Raw genomic sequence first — 24,337 nt, 5'->3', positions numbered from 1 at the left:
ATACTTAATAATTTGTGTAATTTTTAAATAATTTATTTACCTGACTTTTTAAAAAATTTTAGCATTATTAATTAATGATGGAAACATTGTAAATGATATGTTGACTTTGTTTATTTATATTTTTTTTAGATACAAATGAAGATCAGACACCATTTTTATTATTTTGATATTTATTTATTTATTTATTTATTTTTTTTTTTTGTTTTTGTGTGGGCCACGGAAACCAACTTAACGATAATCTCTAGTAATGTATAGTAACTTTTAATTTTTTTTTAACCCTAAGTTTTGGTGACTTCCGGTCATCCGGTAAAATAATAAATTTGAAATACTACGCCGAGTAAAACATATGATTTTGAAAATAATAAATACCTCTTGTATTATTATTGTTATCCTGTTAAATATTGATATTTTTTATCAATAAATTCTTAGAGGAAAAATTGAATTATTAGGGAATTAAAAGTGAAAAGGAGTAAGCTGTTGAAAATAACATATAACTCTTATATTATTATGTTATCCTGTTGTGAATTTAATTTTTTTTCAATATATTCTGAGCAAAGTTTTACCTCTTACCCTTCCTGTTTTCCTATGTCTTCAAAATAGATTCAATATCTCAAAACAAAATATGGAAAAATTTAAAAAAAAAAAATTTTTATTTGAACATGAATATAGAATGAGGCAAGAGGTACTTGATTGAATTAATGGTCGACTTCCTGTTTTATTGATATTATCGAAGAAAAACTAATATCTATGGGAAATGTAAAAAATATTAGAAAAAAAAATTTCTTTTTGAACAGAAATATAAAACAGGCAAAGAGGTATTTTCTACAATTCATAGTTCACCTCCAGTCATTCCTGTTTTCCTGGTATTTTGAAAATAAAATTTATTTCTTTAAAAAAAAATAGAAAAAATGAAAAAAAAAATATTCTTTTTTCACAGGAATATAGAACAGGCAAAGAGGTATTTGATTTTATTTATGGTTTACCTTTTGTCCTTCCTGTTTTCCTGATATTATGAAAATAAATTGAATATCCGTGAAAAAATTAAGGAAGAATTAAATAAGAATTTTTTTTTTCGAACAGGAATATAAAACGAGGCAAGAGGTATTTGATTCCATTCATGGTTTACCTACTGTCCTTTTTTTTCCTCATATCGTCAAAATAAATTTAACATCCTTAAAAAAAATAAGAAAAAATTGAAAAAAAAAGTTAAAATATTAGCATTGAAATTTACTTTAAAAATTAAAGTGACTGAACAGGAACATAGGACTACTGAAGACCTCTTTCATTCATTCTATTCATTTTCCGACTTACCTCTTTTCCTTTATGATTTTCTTATTTTTCAAAATACCAATATAATACAAATGATTCATCAGATGATGAACAAGAATCATCTAAATTCTAAAATTGTATGTTGTTATTTATAGTTAATTTATTTATGTTTTTTTTTTTGATTAATTTTTATTTTGTTATTAATTATTTTGTAATTTATTTATCTTTTTTTAGTGAAATCTGGTCCAAAAACTCACTGAGCATGTCACAATCAAAAACTCAAAGATAAAGTAAAAACTAAACAAGAACTCAAGAGACCAGAACAAATATTAAAACAACGCAAATTGTAATAGTAATAAAAATTTATCATATTATTTTACGTTTAAAATTAAAATCACGTATAAATTACACAAACTGATCAACTGAAATTACTGTTTTAATTATTATATTTTTTATTGAGAAAATTTTGATTTGATATATCGATATGTTGAATATTATTTTAACTTGCAGTGACATAAGACTTATTGACTTCTGAATTAAAACTGTCGATCTAATAAAAAATAAAACATAATAGATAAAAGCTTTTATTCTTATTGATTTTTTTTTTTTCAATTTTTTACCATATAATTATTAAAACTTATAAATAAAATTATACTCTCTGACGTAGGGGTGATTAAAATGATTGCCCCTTTCTTTTGAATATTTCTTTTAAAAGTTTAATATCACTTGAGTTTTTTTTTTTTTATATTTTTTGTCGTTAAATTGAATCGATATATTTCAAATTAAAACTTTGTGCATATGCATAATAATTATATGTTATTAGTAATTCCTTGAATAATTTATGTATGAGAAAAAAAAAAAAATTGACGTGGTCGTTTTAACAACGGAAAAGTCTTCAGTCAATTCTTTCAATATATCCTATTGATAATAATCTATTGCTAGGCGAGAGTAATAAAATTTAATTTTTCAAAATGAAACATGAAAAAGAATTAATGGTCATAGAAAAGTGTAGAAATCGTATAATTTTTTTACTAAAAATAGTTGGTATATTTCCCATTGTAAATGCAAATTTTTTTTACAAACTTTTGCCATTTTTAGTTGGTTTTTTGTTATCAACAATAATGATGGGTTGTATGAATTTCGTATATATAAATTGTCATAATTTATTGATTGTATTAAAAGCATGTGGTTTAATTTTTGCTTTTTTAACAATTTTAATAAAAGTATAGACTACATATACAAATAAATTTATCAAAATAAAATAATGAAATATTAAATAATGAATATTTATAATTTTAGGTAACATGTTTTATTATAAATCGTGAAAAAATATTAGAATTAGACAACACATTGACTAACCTGATAAATGAAAATATGAATAATGATAAATTATCATCAATAATGTTATCACCATTATTATATTATTCAAATAAATTAACAATGCCAATAATAATAAGTGGTTATTTAGTAATGGCAACATTATATTTACAATCAGTATTTTTTATGATACGTCAATTTAAAAATAATGCTGAATCAAGAATATATATATTACCATATCCAACAGTGTATCCATATAATATTGAAGGTGGTAGTTTACTATGGGTATTACACTGGATATGGGAAACACTTTGTCAATTTGCATTTGTACAAGTTGGTTGTACAAGTGATAATTTATTTGGTTATTATGCAATAAATATCGTTGCACAATTTCGTGTATTATCATATGAAATTGAATATACAAATACTGATAATTATGATGAAAAACAAATACGTCGATTTCATGAATATTTTGTTATAAAACATCATAAAATAATTGAATGCTGTGAAATATTAGAATATATTAATGGACCAATTGTTTTGGCAATGACAGTATCAACTGCTCTTATTTTATGTACTCTTATTTTTCAAGTTAATCAGGTATGTATATTTATTTAAATAATAACATCAAAACAAAAATTGTTAATTTTTATATACAAAAGTAACTCATTTTTTTTCTTTTAAATAAACAAAATATGTGAAATAAAAATATAAATAAAAAAAATTAGGTGGTTATCCCTAGTGGAAATAATTTCTCCGTAAAATTCCGGAAAAACTCCGTATCACTCCGGAATTGGCCCATTAAAATTTTTCGGTCATTTATTTTTCTTCATTTTACACAGGATTACAGGAATTCGAGTATTTTGGAATTGCTACCAATTTTTCGTATTTTTCCGAATTTCTTCTAAGTGAGCCAATTCCGGAATAATCCGAAGCAATTCCGGAATCATCCGGAGTAATCCGGAGAAATTCCGGAGAAATATATTTCTTATAGCTGGAAAAAAATGACTTAAAACTCTACCGAGACTTTTGATAAATCATAAATTTATATCATTATTTATATTTTAATTTAATTTTCAAGATGGAAAATATAACTATGGGACAAATGGCATTTTTAGCAGTATACATATGGTACAAATTGATGCAAGCATTTTTATATGCATGGGCGGGTGAAGAAATTAAAATTGCTGTATGTTTTTTAAAAGAATTTTTTTAATTATATCTTTATATATAAGTATATATACAATATTTTATGTCTATTTAATAATTTTCTTACTCTTTTTTTTTTTTTTATTATAACTTTTTGTCTTTTTTTTATTATTTTGATGTAATTTTTCGCATACAATCGCATTCAGAAAAAGTCTGTACTGTATTTAGACTATTGAAAAAAAAATTAAAACAAAACATCTGTCATACAAAACGATATAGCCATTTATCATCATTCGAAAGTTTTTATTTTTCATTTATTTTTAAATTTTATTCAATCAATCTTTACGGAAAATTTAGTAACAAAAATGGATAGATGATACTAAAATGTACTTTCAGAATGAAGCACTTCGAATGGCTGTTTATAATAGTAATTGGGAAAATAATAACACTAAATTAAATAGTACTTATATAAATATGCTGTTAAATCAAAAATGTATATCTATTCGTGCTTGTGGTCTTGTTGAAATATCTGCAGAATTGTTTGCAAAGGTATTAGAAAAAATTGATTAATTTATTATGAAAATTATTTTAATATAAATAATAAACAAATATAATATTATCAGATAATAAATACTACAATGTCATACTTTTTTTTATTACAAACACTCAATCAAAAATAATGGAAATGTAGAATCAACAAGTAGAAAATGATAAATGTGTCTACATAATATGAAATAAACAAAACGAAATCAATATCATTACAAACCGGTTATAAAATTGCACATGTGAATATTTATGTAAGAAAAACGATTTAGATTAAACAAGACACGTATATACAAATGTATATGTAATTGTAGACTGTACACGCTTTATATGAATAAATAAAATTAAAAAATTTTTGGATTATTAAATTTATTACAGGATTATAATGTTTTCCTAATAAAATCGAAAATTCGCTAAAGAATTTTCGAAAAAAAATTATTTTCGTAACAGGAACATATAGAACATAATAGAAATACATAAGAGGTATTTGTTATTTTAAGAAAAATAATACTAAAATAATTACTAATGACAATGTTAACTGCTTTTATTTTATGTACTCTTATTTTTCAAATGCATCAGGTATTTTTAAATAAATCAATTCAGCAAAATTTAATTCAAGTATATATTATAAATTATAAATTATATTTTTTTAATGTTTTTTTTTTTTTTTTTTTTTTCAATTTACATATTTGGCTGTATACATATGCATGGGCGGGTGAAGAAATTAAAACTGCTGTATGTTTTCAAAAAAAAAAAAATATTTCATTATTTTTATAGGTACCTATTATACACATATTTTCATGTCAATTAAGTGGATCATAACTCTTTTTTTTTATATATAATTATCTTGTCTCTCCTAAATTTTGATAGTAATTTTTTTTTAAATCACACAAAAATAGTTTGTAATATTTTGATATTTTTTACACATCTATTTAAATTCTTGAAATAAAAAATTTTTTTAAAAAAAAACATATTTCTTTGTCACAGAAACTAACAGCTATTTATCATCATTCGAAATATTATATTTTTCTTTTTTTTTTTGACTTTTTTTTTGAATAAATTCTTACGGAAAATTGAAATATAAAAAATTAAAATATATTTTCCAGAATGAAGCATTCCAAATAGCTGTTTATAATAATAATTGGGAAAATAATAATAATAAATTAAATATTAATTTTATAAATATGTTGTTGGCTCAAAAATGTATGTCTCTAAAAGCGTGTGGTCTTGTTGAAATATCAGCACAAATGTTTACAAAGGTATTAGAAAATAACTTGATAATAATTATAAAAATTAATTCAATATAATATGAATAATAAAGAAATATTATATTATCAGATAATAAATACTACAATGTCATACTTCTTCTTATTACAAACGATCAATCAAGAATAATGGAAATTTTTGAATTAATAAATATACAATTTATATTGCATATTGCATGTAATTTTTTTGTATCCATTAATAACGAATGAATTAAAAAATATTCCTTCAAATTTGTCATGTATTTTGATAATAGTGCATCAATTGAATATGAAAAAGTACATTAAACTTAAATAACATAATTAACAACAATTTTTACAACTTGTATATTTTTTTTTTTTCATTAAATAATATGTTATTTAATTATCAAAATTAAATTGAATAAATAAGTAAATAAACTTAGTACCAATGATAAATTTAAATCACTTTTTTATATTGAAAAAAAAAATCAAAACAAATAACATTTAATTTTTTATATAATTCGATAATATTTATTTATATTTATTATAGCTACACATGTTGATTATTTTTAAAACTTGATTTTTTAATTAAAAAAAAATTGGTAACGTGTCATCACTTGCAGTGACATAAGATTTATTGACTTCGAATTAAAACTGTCGAAAAAAAAAATATAAGATAAAGCTTTTATTCTTATTCTTTTTTTTTTTTATTTTACCATACAATTATACTCTCTGACGTGGGGGTGATTAAAATAATTACCTCTTTGTTTTAAATATTTCTTTTAAAAGTTCAATATCACTTCTATTGAACTAGTGATATTGAACTTTTAAAAGAAATATTTCAAACAAAGAGGTAATTTCAATGATAAATTAAAATCACTTTTTTAAATTGAAAAAAAAAAAATTAAACCAAAAAACATTTAATTTTTCATATAATTCGATAATATTTATTTAATAAATAAATACTAATAATAATAAACTAATGATAATTCGAATATAGTAATTCTGTCTGACTAAATATCGATATACTTCACTTAAATTTTCTATCCGTTGAATCGTTCAAATTTTTTCACCCGGTGTTTCATTCATAATATAAAAAATAATCATTATCAAATTTAATCCTATTATTTAAACAAAGTGAGACAATCTCAATGAAGAATTACATTTTAGATTGTTTCAATTATACTATTAAAATTTTTTCTTTTTATTTATATATTTTACCAACTAAAATTTACTTAAATATCAGGTCAATAACCGGTCAAAAGTTCGATCTTTATTTTTAATTATTTATACTAAATGAAGATTGGGATAAAATTCAAGTTGGATAACTCTATCTTACATGTAATACGTGATATGAGACTTGAGGCCAATGCCCGCATCAGTTAAATGCAAAATACCGGTTTGAATGATTTTATCCGGATATTTATATTCTTGGCATCACTGCAATCTTAAAACATTTTAGTTTACTCAAAGCAACCTAAGCGATTATGTCGATGTTTTATAAAAATAAATATTTAACACTATTTTTTTATTATTTAATATTAAAAATTGTAGGAACATCATCAGTAACGTATGATCAACGACAAACTGGTGATCTTAATTTTCAGCTTGATGTTAAAAATGTTCAGGTCGTTGCACTTGTCAATAAAGATGTCTTGGATGACTATGTGGTATAATAAAAAAATTTCCTTTATATTATTTATTATCATTAATTTTATTGTTACGTTTTTTTGTATTAAAAATTTTTTTTTTTTCAGGATTATGATTATGCTTATGATTATGCTGATTTTACAATTAAACCAATAGTCAAACCAACATCATTACCTGGTAGTTCAACAGTCAAACCATTGGTTACTTGGCCAACTAATTCACCAACAAATTTATCAACAACATTATCAAGTATTAATTATGATAATTCAACAACAATTTCTTCAATTGAAAATACAAATTCAACAATGTCTTCAATTGAAAATTTAAATTCAACAATTTCTTCAATTGAAAATTTAAATTCAACAACAATTTCTTCAATTGAAAATACAAATTCAACAATATCTTCAATTGAAAATACAAATTCAACAACTAATAATATTGCTGATACAATATCAATAACTGAAAGTTCATTGTTTAAATTAAATTTAAAAAATCCATGTCGTAATGGTTATCATAAAACCTCAAAAGGAAGATGTAGAAAAAATTTAAGACATCGTTTATCATTATTACCGTAAGTTAAATAAAATATTTAATTAAAAAATTATCATTATTATAAGTAAATAAATATTTCAGATGGTCATTAAAACTTGCTCCAAGAAATTCACCACAATTTATTCAAGAATTTTAAATAAACAAAGTTCAAAAAAAAAAAAAAAGTACATAAAACTTGTTTTTATTATTATTGTAATTTTAAAGTAATAAATAAATAAGCTAAAGAAAAAAAAAAATGTTTAACTGTATAATTATTTCTCCCACTTTTTATTATTACAATATGAATATGTATATATAACGGACATGAAGATGATACTTGTTGAAGAAGAAAACTCAGTTCAGTCTTAACTCGTTCAGCCATCATCATGCAGCTATATTTTTTAATTTTGTCTCTTGTATTATCATTATCATCATCATCACCAACTAAATATAATCAACGTCAAGATGGTAAATTAAACGTTCACGCAAAGCTAGAAAATATATTATTTGTTATTGCACCATCATCATCATCATCATCATCTTCATCAGCATTAGATTCATCATCTTCATCTGGTATTGATTTTATATTACCTGGTTTATTTGAAGATACATTAAATTTTCGTAAAACAATAAAACAACAAACAACAAATAATCAAGATAAAATATCTCATGATAATAATGAAGAATTAGATAATAATAATAATTATAAAACATTACGTAATATTAAATATGATAATAAAAAAATTAATGAAATGAAATTAATTGGTGATGGAATTGAAAATTGTGGACCAGGTAGATTTCGTGATAGATTTGGTATTTGTCAATATGATGGTTCTTTAAAAAATTAATTTAAAAAAAAAAAAAAACTACTTATTTTATTAATTTTATATTTTTAAATTTACTATTTTATTATATATACTAAAAAAAAAAAAAATAAGTTATTTAATACTTGTAACAAGATAAGAAGAAAGAAATAATAATAATAAAAATATCAGGATCCAGAAGAGGGGAAAAAAAAAAAGAAGCTGGTTGAGTTCAAGTTCATGAAAGTTTCTTGAACTTGAAAATTGGAAGGGGATAGTTGTGTTACCAGCCAAGTTGAATCCTTTAACATGAGAATAATTTTACAGTACATACTTAACATTCAACCAGTAAACAACAAAATTATAAAAAAATAAACAAATGGTATTAATCAACATGAGAATATTTAAAACAATATTAATAACACTGTCATTATTATCAATGATGATTGGTGGTTTTAATTGTTCACCATTATCATCATCACTTCGTGCTGAACATCGTGGTACAGATGATGATGGACTTGATTTATCATCTGATAATTTAACATCTGAATTATCATCAAAAGATGATTATTTTGATCAACGACAAAATGGTACTGAAAATTATCGTATTCATGTTGATGGACTTGTACTTGTTGTTGCACCAATTGAAGCATTATTACTTGCAGCAAGTAATACTGAATTATCGGATAATTATTTTCCAATAAATAAAAATAAAACAGAAATTATTAAACCAGATAATGAAACAATAAAACCAGAACAATCGAAACCAGATAATGAAACAACAAAACCAGATAATGAAACAATAAAACCAGAACCTAATGATGATAAAATAACTGAAAAAACAGATTTAAACAATAAAATTAATCACAAGTAAGATTTAATAATTAATTTTATATAGAAAATTAATTTAATAATAATTTTTGTTTTGTTTTTTTCTTTTTTTTCCAGACATCATTTGAGATTTGCCAGTCTTCTTGGACCTGTTTTAAAAAAACTCATTAATCAATCAGCATAATTTTTTTTTCATTCTTCAACAATTTTATATATAAATATTTAATCATTTTTATTAAACTATATTATAATGTATTCAATTATGTAAAACATGGCATATTATACCAAGTCCATACAGACTAACAGGCGTTATTTTGTCAAGGTATTTTACTATAATAAAGTAAGTGACCTTGCTACTCGCAGCTGCAAAAATTGAATTTTACAAAAAGTTTTTATATACCTGTTTCTAATATACTTAATTTGGGATAATTTGTATACTATAAACATGTACCTTTATGTAAAATTTTACATTAATATCTAATTAATTAATTTAAAATGGAAATATATACATATAATGATAATTAAATTTTAATGACTAAGACTAATTGTTTTTTTTTTTTTTTTTCTTCTTTCGTTGTTGTGCGCTGTTGTTTCCTTTTGATTGTCGACTCCAGGTTGTTAATTATTTTTTTCTGGAAAATAAAAATTAAACACAAAAGACATTAGTTAATTATTTATTTATTTATTTATTTATTTATTATTATAATTTTTTTCAAAGAAAATTACCTTGTTCTAGTTGATCTTTCAAAATTAATTTTGATTGTCGACTCCAGGTTGTTCATGTCAATGGGGCTGCATTATTTTTTTCTGGAAAATAAAAATTAAACACAAAAAACATTAGTTAATTATTTATTTATTTATTTATTTATTTATTTATTTATTTATTATTATAATTTTTTTCAAAGAAAATTACCTTGTTCTAGTTGGTCTTTCAAAATTACTATAATTAGCAATATCATCATCTGGATTCATGCCAGCATATGTAGTTCCAATGTTGCCAACACTTATACCTGCATTGATATCACGATGCCATGTTATACCACAGGTGGGACAGTAAGCATACCTGTGCCCATGTGTACTGACAATTAATTGACCATGGCATTTACTGCAATTTTGTGTTGTCTTATACTCATCAACTCTAACAAGAATAACAAATTTAAATTCAAGCATTTTTTTTTCTAATTTACACAAGGGAGGTCTTTTATATCCTTTTGGTCTTAATTGTGGATTTGGATCTCCAATAAAACAACATGAATATTCCCTGACTTTAGTATTATTATTATTATTACTATTATTATGAATTTTTTTATTTTTATTATTATTATATTCTTTTCTTTTTTTCTCTTTTTCTTGATGATAATTTAATTGTTGTTTTTCAAATGATAATTTTAACTCAAGCTTACGTTGTTTTTCTAAAATTTTCGTGCCTTCTTTTAATCTCTTTTCTCTTTTACGATTTCTTTCACGTTGTTTTTTTTGTTTACCTGTCATGGTTAATTTATTTTTCGCAGCATGTTCAACTTGGCTCTTTAATTTACGAGCTAATTTTAATTGATGTTTAGTTTTTTTATCTTTATCTGATGGATGATTTTTTAAATAATTTTGTTTTCTAAGTTTTTTTAATTCTTTAGCTTTTATATTTTTTGTTTTTTTCTTTTCATCAATAATTTTTTTTTTCAAATATTTTTTTTTTCTTTGACCAGTTGCAATAAAATACGCTAAATCATCAAGATAAGTACGTTTTCTTATTGAAATATTCCATTTAAGTAGTGTCATTTTTAAAGTGCCATAAACCGGTTGTTGTATAACAAAGCAAAGTAACCGAAATTTTAAATTCATTAAATAATTGATTGGATTTTTTAAATTTAAAATATCTTTAAATTCAACTGATTGCAAAATTTCTTCAAGCCTTTTATCAACGTTACTTGTTATTTTTTTTCTTTTTTTTTCATTTCTGAAAAAACCGCTTTTATACAACCATGTTGAATTTTTTATGGCAAATCTTTTTTGTTTACTTTTCTTTTTTAAATCACTAATATTTTTAAAGTGTATCCCTGATACAACACATCTCTGTCCTTGATCAATTGATGAATAATGTGTTATATTGTAATTTTTTAAATCATCAAGCGAATGTTGACTTAAAATTGTAATTTTTGGTACATCCTTTTGAATATTGTTATTATCAAGATTATTATTTTTATTCACTACATCTTTTTGGCATTGAATTGATACTGAAGCTCCATCAGTAGTTAATGATAGATAAAATCTTTTGCCGAGTGAAGATTCAGGATCAATGTTAAAAATTTTTTTCCATAAAGCATTATCATCCAAAGTTTTACATTCTTCAGATAATTTTACATCTGATAATTGTCCTACAAAAAATCTTAATGCTGATGTACTATATCTAACATGATGCCAACCAAAATGGTTAATTGGTACGACAATGAAATTAGTTGTCAATTTTTGTAGCTCAATGAAAAATGGTAAAAATTTATGCCAGTTACTATTATTATTAAATAATTTAAAATTTAAATCTTTAAATTGATCAAATAATTTAATGTTTTCTGGTCTTATATTGCGCTCAATCAAATCAGATAAAATATTATAGGCTTCCGGACCTGATATATTAAGTTCATTTTTAATAAATTTAAATAATCTTTTATATTTATGTGTGTTGATGTTGTTTTCAAAACATGTTAAATATGTTTCAATTTGATCGTCACATAATTTTGCTAAACCATGTACATCAAATCTTAATGGAATATTTAAATTATCGGTTTCATTGAGCCTAGTTATTATGTTACAATATTCATCATATAATTCAATCAAATTCACGTCATATGTAGGTTGTCTCCCTTGTGATATGGGTATTTTTAAAATATTAAATATTTGTGAGATAATTTTTTTGGCCCCATTTGAAAAAATATGATCTAATAGCCAGCCTCTATGATGATTTATGCAAAATTCTAAAAAATATGACCCACCAATTTTCCATTTAGCTACTCTGTCAACGTCACTTTGAATTTTACTATAAATTTTATAATTTTGATCAGTTGATTTTGTATCTTTAGTGATTTTCAATATTGTACGTAGACCCATCTGTATTGTATACATTTTTTTATCTGGTTCATTGGCAAATTTTTTAGCACCAGCTGATTTTTGACGTCTTTTTGTTGATGTTGATGTTTTACCAGAATTAATTGAACTTGTAGATGATCTTGATGTTGATGTTGATGAAGGTGAAGGTGAAGGTGTACGTGATTGTGCTGTTTGTGTGTTGCGTTGTTTTTTTTGTTTTTGTTGTTTTATTGGTGTTTGTTGTACAGTAGGTGTTTTAAATGATGGTGGTGGTAATGGTGGTGGTAATGGTGGTGATGGTGATGGTGGTGTCGGTGGTGGTGGTGGTAGTGTCATTTTTTGAATTTTTTTATTTATTATATCTGGTATAGGTAATATATTCGGCCTCTTTTTATCATTATTCTCTGATGTTGATGGTTGAGAAAAACTTTTAACGACCCATTCTTGTGATTTGATTACTTGTTCGTCTTGCATGGATTTTGGACTACCAAATATTTGTGTCATTTCACGACGTTGACGTTCAACAATTAAATCATCATCAATATCCATATTATTATTATTATCAAGTACTGCTGTACGTGCAAGTTCTTGTGATAGTCGTTGAATAATACTACTACTACCATCATTATTTTTTAATTGTTGCTTGTTATTGTTTATTGACGTAGATGTTGATGGTGTAGGTGTTACCACCATGTTGACATCATCATCATCATCAGTATCAGGATCAACAATTGATGATATATTTGGTGGTCGTCGTTCATTTTGTTTTGATGACCGCGTTGAACGTTTTGTTTTTTGTAATGATGATGATCTAAAAATTTTAATTAAAAATTTAATTAAAAATATCATCAATACGCATTATTGTTATTATATTATAATGAATAAATTAATTTCTACCTTGTCTTATAAGGAGCCATTTCCAAAATAATGTTTAGCTTCAAATCTAAACTAGTACAAATCAAACAGAAGGTTTGAAAAATACAAAATAAGAAAATTAGTTTTGAAAAAAACTGATGAGACAATAGAATCGCTTGATATTACTTTCTGAATCATATGAAACAAGAAAATCTGCAACAAATAAAAAGAAAAAAACGTTATAGAACACGATTATATTCAAAGTAGGATCTCAGCACTACGCGTGTAAATTTTCTGCCTATATACCAGTTATATTTTTAAGAATACTAATGAAAATTTAAACATAGTGCTAAGGTCCTAAAATTTATAATTATAAATGGATTAAACAAGGCAAGACAATGGTTTTTTTTTTTTTCAAAGTAAAGATGTGACGACATGAGCAGCAATATTTTTTTTTTTTTTTTTTTTTGGTAAATCGAGACAAGACGAAAGACAAGGCGATGTTTTTTTTTTCAAATTAAAGATGTGACGAAAGACGAGGCGATGTTTTTTTTTTCAAATTAAAGATGAGAAGACAAGCAGCAATATTTTTTTTTTTTTTTTTTTTGGTAAATCGAGACAAGACGAAAGACGAGACAATGTTTTGTTTTTTCAAATTAAAGATGTGACGAAAGACGAGGCGAGACAATTTTTTTTTTTAATTAAAGATGTAAAAATACAAGCAGCTATATTTAATGAAAATTTGTAAGAACCGTTTTTTTAAAAATAATTATCGCGAAAACTAATTAAATATGTATATATATACATATATATATATATATGTAAGGTTACTTGTGTATTTTTAAAAACTTAATTAACTTTTGTCGAGAACCCCCTTTGTAATTTCTATTTAATTTAATTAACCCCTCCTCAAATCATTATAGTATACACGTAACTTTATATATATATATATATATATGTATGTATATACATACGAGCATTCCACTCATTGAGTATTCCACTCAGAAGGCTTTCCACCCCCAAGGCTTTCCACCTATAAATGCTTTCCGCTTAATTAACTAATTAAATATGTATATATATACATATATATATATGTAAGGTTACTTGTGTATTTTTAAAAACTTAATTAACTTTTGTCGAGAACCCCCTTTGTAATTTCTATTTAATTTAATTAACCCCTCCTCAAATCATTATAGTATACACGTAACTTTATATATATATATATATATATGTATGTATATACATACGAGCATTCCACTCATTGAGTATTCCACTCAGAAGGCATTCCGCCCCCAAGGCTTTCCACCTATAAATGCTTTCCGCATTGCTGATCAACGTACCATAATTGAAAGTGATACATTATCCAAGAAAATCACTGCTTATATATACGAGAAGGAACAGTTCACATGCGAGAAATAGAATTTTAGTAGCGCCAAAAAATATCCTAGTGGCCAAAATGGTAATTAAAATTTTATATATATATTGATAAGGTAGAAAACTAAAATGATAAATTCAAATAAATGTCAAATGAATAAATAATTAAATTTGTATCAACTTGAAAATAGATTATAAAATTAAAAATATTATTTATTTGTTAAATTAATTGTTGTTATAAGTTTAATAAATTTTGCTAATATATAATTAATTTTTTTTTTATATATATTTATTTAAAATATTGTTAAGTAAATTGTGAGTGATGAAGAAAATTTATCATAAAGAAATTATATTGTTAAAAATACGTATTATTTACTTAAACAATGAGTGCAACAAACTTATTATATTAATCAGACATTGTATTTTATTATCAAAATCATATTACTCCAAACAATACATACCTATACCTATAAATTTTATATCAATTTTACTTGCGGTGATATACATACAAGTATGTATATTGGTGTAAGTGTCATAAGTACAGTTGACAATAAAAAGTAATAATAATGAAATTATAAATAAATATACATTGATGATAATAATCAATTTGTCAAAAGTGGTTGCACAAGCTCAGCAACAACATCTTGCTGTTTGAACTAAAAAAATAACAAGATTTATATTTATAAAAAAAAATATAAAAAAAAAAGACTAATTAAAAATTTATATGTAAAATGTGAGACTGCAATTTTAAGATCAAAAAATAAATAACAATTTTTTTTTTTTTTACGTTAATAATTAATAATAACAATTTATATTATTGCTATAAATATTATAATAACGTTGTACATGTTGTCAATAAATAATCCAAGATGAATGGACAATTTAAAGCATCAAAAGATAGGTTAGGTAAGTACAATAATAAATGATGCTTGCACAAGCATTATAGTATGTCATTTTCTTGGACGTGATAATTAATAATATATAATAATTAAAATAAAAAAATTATTTACATTTAATTTAATATTTTATATTTAAATAATTAAATAGATTGAAGATGGTGACCTGATCAATTATCAATAACAACACAATTAGAAGAAAAAGTAACACTTGGTGCATCAACTAGTAAAAGAGCTGGTGATTGGTATGAACCAGCATCAGTTGCTCATCTTTTAAGTCAAGCTTTTAATACAGCATCATTAATGTATAATGAATTTAATAATTTTGCTGTTTATGTTGCTCAATATTGTGCATTTTGCTTAGATGATGTTAAAAAATTATGTCAACTTCCTGATGGTAGCTGAAGATTACTTGTACTTTTAGTACCACTTAGATTAGGTACTGATAAATTAAATTCACGATATGGATCATGTTTAACAGTATTACTTAGTTTAGATGTTTGTATTGGTGTTATTGGTGGTAGACATTTTATTGGTCATCAAGAGGATAAATTAATTCATCTTGATTCACATTATTGTCAAGAAGCTGTTGATGTATGGAAACCAAATTTTTCACAGTGTTTAACAAAATATTTAATAATTTTGTTAAAATTGTTGAACCAGTAAGTTTAAATTTTTTATGATTTTTAATATATTTAATTCAATAGTAAAAAGAATATTATTTTTTATTTTACAGTTTTTAGTACCACCAAATCAAAAAGTTGACTATCCAATGTTTCTTTTTTGTGAAGGTAGTGGTGATGATTTACGACATGTTTATGAAGATAAACCATTATCAGTACCAGATGTACTATTTAATTAATTTTAATTAATTATTTGAGGTAGAAAAATTGCTATTGATGCTTCTATGTGTCTTTATCAATTTTTAATTGCTGTCAGATCAGAAGGATCTCAATTGACATCTACTTATGGTGAAACAACCAGGTTAATAATTACCAATATATTATTTGTAATGTATTTTATTATAATTTGATTTAATTTTTACAGTCATTGTATGGAAATTTTTTACAGAACAATACGTCTTGTTAATAATGATGTAAAACCAGTATATGTTTTTGATGGTAAACCTCCAAATTTAAAAGTTGGTGAATTAGCTAAACGTGTTGCTGCTGCTGAAGAAACTGGTAAATTAATTATACATTTCTAAAAAGATAATAATTATATTATTTTGTGTTGACAAAATATAAATTGTTTATGTATTATTATTACAGGAATGTTCAGTAAAAAGCCGGCATAACGGTGAGGAAGAAGAGGAAAAAGACCAAGACGAAAAAGAAAAAGAAAAAAAATTAGTGATAGTTGTGGCGTTGATGATATTTATCATTGGATATTTATCATCAGGTTTACCAAGATCATTAGAAGCAGCAATACAAAGGTATGGCTCAGCAACATATAAAGCACCAGCAGGAACAGTACTTGATCCAAATGGTAAATTATTTGTAACTTTAACATATGGAAAATTATTAAGTCGTTCATATAAAATAGCATATACATTATTAAATCGTGCATTAACAAGAACAGTTGGTGAATGTTGTTTAAAACCAGGTGATAGAATAGCACTTGTTTATCCAAATAATGATCCAATAAGTTTTATGTGTGCATTTTATGGTTGTTTACAAGCTGGTATTGTACCAGTACCAATTGAAGTACTATTAACACGTAGAGATGCTGGTTCACAACAAATTGGTTTTCTTCTTGGTAGTTGTGGTGTACAAGTTGCCCTAACAAGTGAAGCATGTTTAAAAGGTTTACCAAAAACAACAGCTGGTGATGTTGTTGCATTTAAAGGTTGGCCAAAATTACATTGGTTTGTAACTGAACATCTTGGTAAAATACCAAAAGATTGGATGCCACAACCACGTTTAACTGATGAAACACCAGCATATATTGAATATTCAACAGATAAAGATGGATCAGTTATGGGTGTTACTGTAACAAGATCAGCAATGTTAGAAAATTGTCGTTCATTAACAATGGCATGTGGTTATACAGAAGGTGAAAATGCTGTATGTGTACTTGATTTTAAACGTGAAGTTGGTCTTTGGCATAGTACATTGACAAGTATATTAAATGGTATGCATGTTATATTTATACCATATGCACTTATGAAAGTTAATCCAGCAAGTTGGATGCAAATGATAACAAAACATCGTGCAAGTGTTGCTGTTGTTAAATCACGTGATCTTCATTGGGGTTTATTAGCAACAAAAGATCATAAAGACATATCATTAGCATCATTGCGATTATTATTAGTTGCTGATGGTGCTAACCCATGGTCATTATCATCTTGTGATCAATTTTTATCAGTATTTCAACCAAAAGGATTACGTCCAGATGCTGTATGTCCATGTGCATCATCAAGTGAAGCATTAACTGTATCAGTACGTAGACCTGGACGTGCTGGTGTTAATGCAACTGGTCGTGGTGTATTATCAATGTCTGGTTTAAGTTATGGTGTTGTACGTGTTGATCAAGAAAATTCATTAACATCATTAACATTACAAGATTGTGGACAAGTTATGCCTGGTAGTGTTGTTGTTGTTGTTAAAATGTTGTTAAAACCACGTGAAATTCATTCTGGTAAGTTTTTCATTTAATTATTCAATATTTTTTTGTCATTATTTATTCCCAATAGTTTCAGTGCTCGCTTATTATTAGCCTACACTTTAAAGTCATCCCAAAAAAAAATTAGAAAAAAAAACGCAGATACTCGACTCAACGCGAAAGGAGAGACTCTCTTAATTTTTTTATGCAAAAAAAAAAAATGAAATGTCTTGAAGCAGCGTGTAGCAGTTTTTAAAAATATTATTTTTATTTATTTATTATTTGACATTGGCGAGCCACTGGAGTTTTCTTTTAATTTAATTATGCATTAATTTAATTTCTATTTTAAAATTATTATTATTAAATTTTTATTTATTATATTTATTTAATAAAAAATTATTATTTTATTTAAATTACTTTTATATTTTTATTTATTTATTTATTTGTTTTGATGTCCTAGCTTTTAAAACCGCTTGCGCTTTTTAAAGAAAAATATAAATATTTATTTTCATATTAAAAATAATAAAATTAGATTAATTTTTTTTAATGAGAATATCAAAATAATGCAAGTGTTAACTCATTATTGGGTTGAGTGTTTGCGTTGTTTTACTAATGAAATGGTGCGGGGGCGTGTAGCGGGGGATTCTGTTTCAGATGTTGGACCAGCAAGTGTAATGGTTGGAAATATTGTCCAGGGTAATCGTCTAGCATCAGCACAAGGCAGAGATTTAGGTGTTCTTGATGAGGACAGTGATAATGCCAAGAAGGTAATAAAAACTATTTATTTTTAACATACAATAATAATGAGAAAAAAATAAAACAATTATGTTTTTTTTTCATGTCTAGTATCAATTTATATCGGAAATATTAAGATGGCGAGCTATGAGTACGTCAGATCATGTTATATTTACGCTGTTAAATGCAAAAGGAGTAGTAACAACATCCCTATCATGCTCTCAATTACATAAAAAAGCTGAAAAAATTGGAAATTTACTTCTTGATAAAGGAAGAATAAATACTGGTGATCATGTTGCATTATTATTTCCACCTGGTACTGATTTAATATGTGCATTTTATGGTTGTCTTTATGTTGGTGCTGTACCAGTTACAATACGTCCACCACATCCACAAAATTTACAAACAACACTACCAACAGTTAGAATGATTGTTGATGTTAGTAAATCTGTTCTTGTATTGACAAATCAAAATATGGTTAGATTATTAAAAAGTAAAGAAGCAAATAATGTTGTTGAAATAAAAAGTTGGCCAACAATACTTGATATGGATGATATGCCAAAAAAAAAATTACCAGTTATGTATCGTGCACCAACAGCTGAAATGCTTGCATATCTTGATTTTAGTGTATCAACAACTGGTATGTTAGCTGGTATTAAAATGTCACATGCTGCTGTAACATCATTATGTCGTGCAATGAAATTAGCATGTGAATTATATCCATCAAGACATATTGCATTATGTCTTGATCCTTATTCTGGTCTTGGTCTTAATTTTTTTTCAATACGTGTTTTACACAGACGTATTCAAACATGGTAATAAAAAATTATAAATAAAAATTTGTTTTTTAAAATTATTTTATTTAACATGCAAATTAATTATTGAAAAAAAAAAATTATAATATTCTATATTAACTGTACAATTTATAAAGTTAATTAAAATGCAAAAAAAAATATGCAATAATATTGTTAATAATTAAAAAAAAAAAAAAAAACAGTCTTAAAAAATTATTTTTAAATTAGACGATATACATTGTGTCAAAATATGATAATAATATTAAAGAAAAAAAAAATCTAGACTAGAATTATAATTAAAATATATTTAAATTTAATTATCAATAATTTGATCATTATTTAATGTAATTTTTCTTTCATCAAATTTACTTTCAAGTATTAATTTTTCATCACGTAATTCTTTGATACATGTATCATTATCTAGCTGTATTATTCTAAGTACTTTTAATAATTTTGTTAAAAAATTATCAACATCAATGACTTGATCAACAAGATTAACAGCATTACAATAATCAATTGTTGATATATTTTTATCATCATTAATATCATGTGAATGATTATTATCAGAAAAACTAATTGAATCATCATTATCAATATTATTATCATTACAATAATCATTTTTTTGTTGTTTATTATTTAATAATGAATGTGTTAAATTTATTAAACTTGTATCATCATCATTATCCTCATCATTCTCATCATCTTCATCATCATCTTTATTATTATAAATTAAATGTCTCAATGAATCACAACTAGATAACATATTTTTAGTATGATAATCATTAGCTGGTACATCTTCAAGTACACTTTCCATCATTAAACATGGTTCTGTTTCATAATCTAACATATCAGTTGATGATTCCATACTTAATTCATGAAATAGCAATTTTTTATTATTATTTTGTTGACGTAAAAATGGTTGTTGTGCTGCATTTTTAATGGCACATAAAACTGCTGATACAAATGAATTATTTTTTTTAACATTAATATTTTTGCTTGCTGTTGTTGTTGTTGTTGTTGTTGCTGTTATTGATGGTGTTGTTGTTGATGATACTGGTGATGATTCATTGCTACTATTTGATTTACAATATGCTTCATTATGATAAATAACATCTTCTAAATCTTTTTCTGATATATTATATGATTTAATTAATTGTTCAATTAAACCATGTATTCTTGTACCAAGACCATTTAAAGCAACTGATGCACCAGATACAGCAGCACCTTGTGTTAATAATAATTCACGAAATTTATAATCAAATGTTTTTAATTTTAATAATAATGTTAAATTTTCATTTTTATATTTTTCTGATATATTTTGATATTTTTTTAATTCATTATTATTCAATAATATATCAGTATTTAATTTATTAATTATTAAATTTTTTTCAGCTAATTCATTTTCAATATCTTTCATAGCTTCATTCATTGTTGTTTTTTCAATTTGTAAAAATTCTTTTAATTCCATTGTTTCATATTCAACATCTTGTTGATGTTTTAATAATAATTTTTGTTCATTTATATTTTTTTCTAAATTATTATTTAATAGCATACATAATGATTTTAAATTATTAATTTCTAATTTTTGTTTTTCAACAATTTGTTCTGATTCATGTATATGACATTCAAGTTTATTAAAATTATCATTATCATTATCATTTGTTAAACCTAATATATTCATAATTTTTAAACTATTTTTTTCAAGTTTATCATTGATAAATTTATTATTAAGTTTTTCATTTTCAAGTTGTCTTTCAATATTTTGTAATTTTAATTTTAACATTTCATTATCATTATTTAATTCATTATATTTTAATTTTAATTTATTATAATCATCAATTGTTTGTATATTAATATCTGTTTGTATATCAATATTTTTATAATCTGGTTTATTTGGTGATACAAATACTGGATTACCAGCAAATATATTATCAATATCATCACTTGTTAATCCAGTTTGACAACTTATTTCATGATATATTTTAATTTTTTCATTATTTTTATTATTTATTATTTTTTTATTATTATCATTTAATTTTTTTATATTTCTTCTTGGTAATGTTGCATATGTATCAATTGTATTTTTATTATCATTTATTGTTTTTTTTGTTAATAATTGTTTACGTGTTTCATCAACAATTGAACGTCCTCTTGTTATTGTTGTTGATGAATATTTTGATGATACATTTGATGATACTGAACGTACTGATGATGATGATGAACGTTGTGATAAATCTTTATCAATTTCTTTAGCTAATGCTGATGTACTTGATAATGTTAATGAATCTGGTATTGTACGTGTTCTTATTTTTATTTTATTTAAATTTGTTGTTACATTATTATTTAATTGTTTTTTACTATCATCACGTATTAATGATTTATCTCTTATTGATTTTTTATCAATTGGCTGATTATTTTTCATTTGTGTTATACGATTTATTGTTGATGTACGTGTTTTAATACGTGGTGTATTATTATTATCATTATTTTGTATTTGATTATTATTTTTTGATGTCAATTTTATTGATAAATCAATTTTACTTGGTTTTTTTTTAGTACCAGTTGTTGCTGCTGCTGTTGTTGTTGTTGTTGTTGTTAATGATGATGAAGATGATGATGATGATATTGGTGGACGTTTATCAGTATTTTTATTTAATTTTACACATGTTGATGAACCAGCTAATGATGAATTTGAACTGGCAATACCTTCATTATTATTACGTGATGATGTATTTGATGTTGTTGTTGTTGTTAATGATAATCCATTACTTGGTGTTTGTGGTGTATCATCATTTAATATGGCACATGGATCTTCATAAACTGAACAACAACTTACTAAGCTTGAATCACAACTTGCCTCATCAAGACCATTACAACTACCTCGACAGCCATTTATCTAAAAATAATAATAAAAAAATTATTAATTATAATATAAGCATATATATTTTTTGTTTTTTATTTATTTTTATAATTACCCGAGCTATTTCAACAGTACATCCTTCAACACCTGAATCACTACCGTCTTTATTATATGATGATAATATATTATCAGCTGTATTTATAATTGTTAATGCACAATCATTATTTATTGTTATATTTTGATCATCATCATCATGTTGTTCTGATAATTCTTTGTCTGATGGTGTTGATAAATCATCAGGTACACCTGAATCTTGACGTTTAACATAATGAGGTGATGCTGGAAGTGATAATTCAATTTTTGGTCTGTCCATAATTTTATCATCAATATCCTTTAAAAAAACAAATTAAAAAAAACAAATTAATATCTTAATTATTTTTTGCCAATTTTCATCCAATTTAAATCTTATTTAATTTTTAACACTTGAGATAATTGTCATTTCCTTTTGGTTATGAGAAATCAATAATATTCGACTAGTGCGAATGAAAAAAAAATAATACATCATAATAAGAGAAAAAATAAAAATGATTATCAAGGTCAATTTTATCAAGTTTTTAAAATTTAATTTAATTTTGTCAATTTATTAAATAAATTATTTAAATTATTGATTAATATTTAAAATAAATGTACATTAATAATAATAATCAATTTGTCAAAAGTGGTTGCACTAGCTCAGCAACACATTTTGCTGTTTGAACTAAAAAAATAACAAAATTTATATTTCTAAAAAAAAATATAAAAAGACTGTTTAAAAATCTTTATGTAAAATGTGAGACTGCAATTTTAAGATTAAAAATGAATAACAATTTTTTTTTTTTACGTTAATAATTAATAATAACAATTCATATTATTGTTATAAATATTATAATATAATTTACAATATATATCAACAAAACAAGTTTTTTACAAAAAAGTGTCAAGTATTAGAAATTGTCACGAATTGTGTGTATATTGAGCAAAGATGTGATACCAGAAATACAGAATAAATATATTTTAACGTTGTAATTAAATTTGAACTATTGAAAAAAATTTTAAACTTGATACCTGATGTAAAATATGTATTAAATACTGAAATTTTATTTGGGAAAAACCAGGTGGGGTCAGAGTTTAAGAATTTTTTTCAATGGATTCGAACAATTACAACGTTAAAACATATTTTAACTGCTGTCTTTCTGTCACATCTTAATTAATATTAAACACAATTAATTGACAAATTACTGACTGCCAAAACTTTGTTTTGTTGAATATCACATCTTTAATGAGAAGTAAACAATTTATTATGCTGTCAAATTAGTTTAGAGGTTATGTCATTGCATACAAACAAATAATAACCATAAGTTTGTAAGGAGGGTAATCTGTGACGTCACACTGTGTATTGGCATAGGGAGCTGTTGAAGCTCACGGAATGGAGCAAGTCAGTACATTTTTTTGCCAGTGATGACGCTAGTGGGACGAGTGCCCAAAGTCACATGTTGTTTTTGTTTATATTTTTTTTTTTTTTTGTGTAGCTCAGTTAGAGTATTCCTTCATTATGTAAAAAAATAATACAACTACATAATACATTATTTATTTAACAAGTAAAATTAAAGCAATTTATTTTAATTTACAGTGTCTAAGAAAAAGATAAACTAAGGAATAAATGTTGCTTACCATATAATTTCTTTATAATCACATCAATTCTTTAGCTTCATCTTTTTTAGCTACTGTTTTCATTTGGTAATTTTTATGATAATGAATTACTTTAATGTTAAATAAATAATTTTTT

General features: G+C 24.2%; 6 protein-coding genes across 8 annotated transcripts; 5 read left to right on the top strand and 1 right to left on the bottom strand.

Annotated features, from left to right (window-relative positions):
- The first annotated feature begins 2,709 nt into the window (after nucleotides 1–2,709).
- LOC122856283 lies at nucleotides 2,710–5,673 on the top strand. Its single transcript, XM_044157978.1, has 6 exons — nucleotides 2,710–2,728; nucleotides 2,834–3,037; nucleotides 3,104–3,186; nucleotides 3,668–3,775; nucleotides 4,132–4,284; nucleotides 5,617–5,673. Exons 1-6 carry the CDS (start codon nucleotides 2,710–2,712, stop codon nucleotides 5,671–5,673), a joined length of 624 nt encoding a protein of 207 aa, XP_044013913.1.
- Nucleotides 5,674–6,942: 1,269 nt separating this feature from the next.
- Nucleotides 6,943–7,881, top strand: LOC122857338 (actin-related protein 8-like). The gene is made up of 3 exons (XM_044159458.1): nucleotides 6,943–7,171; nucleotides 7,259–7,722; nucleotides 7,785–7,881. The coding sequence occupies exons 1-3, from the start codon at nucleotides 6,989–6,991 to the stop codon at nucleotides 7,837–7,839; spliced, it is 702 nt and encodes a 233-aa protein (XP_044015393.1). The 5' UTR covers nucleotides 6,943–6,988; the 3' UTR covers nucleotides 7,840–7,881.
- A 118-nt stretch (nucleotides 7,882–7,999) lies between these two features.
- LOC122857352 lies at nucleotides 8,000–8,592 on the top strand. The gene has a single exon (XM_044159475.1). The coding sequence runs from the start codon at nucleotides 8,069–8,071 to the stop codon at nucleotides 8,528–8,530; it is 462 nt and encodes a 153-aa protein (XP_044015410.1). The 5' UTR covers nucleotides 8,000–8,068; the 3' UTR covers nucleotides 8,531–8,592.
- A 73-nt stretch (nucleotides 8,593–8,665) lies between these two features.
- LOC122857348 lies at nucleotides 8,666–9,567 on the top strand. Its single transcript, XM_044159470.1, has 2 exons — nucleotides 8,666–9,355; nucleotides 9,434–9,567. Exons 1-2 carry the CDS (start codon nucleotides 8,865–8,867, stop codon nucleotides 9,498–9,500), a joined length of 558 nt encoding a protein of 185 aa, XP_044015405.1. The 5' UTR covers nucleotides 8,666–8,864; the 3' UTR covers nucleotides 9,501–9,567.
- Nucleotides 9,568–15,138: 5,571 nt separating this feature from the next.
- On the top strand, nucleotides 15,139–19,928 carry LOC122857281 (disco-interacting protein 2-like). Of its 3 annotated transcripts, XM_044159376.1 has the most exons (8): nucleotides 15,169–15,529; nucleotides 15,671–16,181; nucleotides 16,256–16,503; nucleotides 16,591–16,703; nucleotides 16,791–17,007; nucleotides 17,125–18,159; nucleotides 18,760–18,890; nucleotides 18,970–19,852. In XM_044159376.1, exons 5-8 carry the CDS (start codon nucleotides 16,890–16,892, stop codon nucleotides 19,675–19,677), a joined length of 1,992 nt encoding a protein of 663 aa, XP_044015311.1. In that variant the 5' UTR covers nucleotides 15,169–15,529; nucleotides 15,671–16,181; nucleotides 16,256–16,503; nucleotides 16,591–16,703; nucleotides 16,791–16,889; the 3' UTR covers nucleotides 19,678–19,852. The 3 variants fall into 3 exon arrangements, with proteins under 3 accessions (XP_044015309.1, XP_044015311.1, XP_044015310.1); XM_044159374.1 differs by having other exon boundaries at nucleotides 15,139–15,529; nucleotides 16,791–18,159; nucleotides 18,970–19,928; XM_044159375.1 differs by lacking the exons at nucleotides 15,169–15,529; nucleotides 15,671–16,181; nucleotides 16,256–16,503 and having other exon boundaries at nucleotides 16,567–16,703; nucleotides 16,791–18,159.
- LOC122857275 (MATH and LRR domain-containing protein PFE0570w) lies at nucleotides 19,697–22,899 on the bottom strand. The gene is made up of 2 exons (XM_044159362.1): nucleotides 22,628–22,899; nucleotides 19,697–22,548 (listed from the first exon to the last, which is right to left on the bottom strand). The coding sequence occupies exons 1-2, from the start codon at nucleotides 22,883–22,885 to the stop codon at nucleotides 19,966–19,968; spliced, it is 2,841 nt and encodes a 946-aa protein (XP_044015297.1). The 5' UTR covers nucleotides 22,886–22,899; the 3' UTR covers nucleotides 19,697–19,965.
- Nucleotides 22,900–24,337: the final 1,438 nt, after the last annotated feature.

The sequence above is a fragment of the Aphidius gifuensis genome, linkage group LG5 (genome assembly GCF_014905175.1).
Source record: "Aphidius gifuensis isolate YNYX2018 linkage group LG5, ASM1490517v1, whole genome shotgun sequence".
NCBI lineage: Eukaryota > Metazoa > Arthropoda > Insecta > Hymenoptera > Braconidae > Aphidius > Aphidius gifuensis.
Note: the sequence above shows the minus strand (reverse complement) of the source record. Positions and strands in the feature narration are given on the sequence as shown.

Coding starts and splice junctions, on each gene's coding strand:
- LOC122856283 (XM_044157978.1), top strand. Junction 3,187..3,667: donor TTATTTTTCAAGTTAATCAG/GTATGTATATTT, acceptor TTAATTTTCAAG/ATGGAAAATATAACTATGGG. Junction 4,285..5,616: donor CTGCAGAATTGTTTGCAAAG/GTATTAGAAAAA, acceptor TTATATTATCAG/ATAATAAATACTACAATGTC.
- LOC122857338 (XM_044159458.1), top strand. CDS start 6,989: ATGTCGATGTTTTATAAAAATAAATATTTAACACTATTTTTTTATTAT. Junction 7,172..7,258: donor ATGTCTTGGATGACTATGTG/GTATAATAAAAA, acceptor TTTTTTTTTCAG/GATTATGATTATGCTTATGA. Junction 7,723..7,784: donor CATCGTTTATCATTATTACC/GTAAGTTAAATA, acceptor TAAATATTTCAG/ATGGTCATTAAAACTTGCTC.
- LOC122857352 (XM_044159475.1), top strand. CDS start 8,069: ATGCAGCTATATTTTTTAATTTTGTCTCTTGTATTATCATTATCATCA.
- LOC122857348 (XM_044159470.1), top strand. CDS start 8,865: ATGGTATTAATCAACATGAGAATATTTAAAACAATATTAATAACACTG. Junction 9,356..9,433: donor AACAATAAAATTAATCACAA/GTAAGATTTAAT, acceptor TTTTTTTTCCAG/ACATCATTTGAGATTTGCCA.
- LOC122857281 (XM_044159374.1), top strand. CDS start 16,890: ATGATATTTATCATTGGATATTTATCATCAGGTTTACCAAGATCATTA. Junction 18,160..18,759: donor ACCACGTGAAATTCATTCTG/GTAAGTTTTTCA, acceptor GGGGGCGTGTAG/CGGGGGATTCTGTTTCAGAT. Junction 18,891..18,969: donor ACAGTGATAATGCCAAGAAG/GTAATAAAAACT, acceptor TTTCATGTCTAG/TATCAATTTATATCGGAAAT.
- LOC122857275 (XM_044159362.1), bottom strand. CDS start 22,885: ATGGACAGACCAAAAATTGAATTATCACTTCCAGCATCACCTCATTAT. Junction 22,549..22,627: donor GTACTGTTGAAATAGCTCGG/GTAATTATAAAA, acceptor TATTATTTTTAG/ATAAATGGCTGTCGAGGTAG.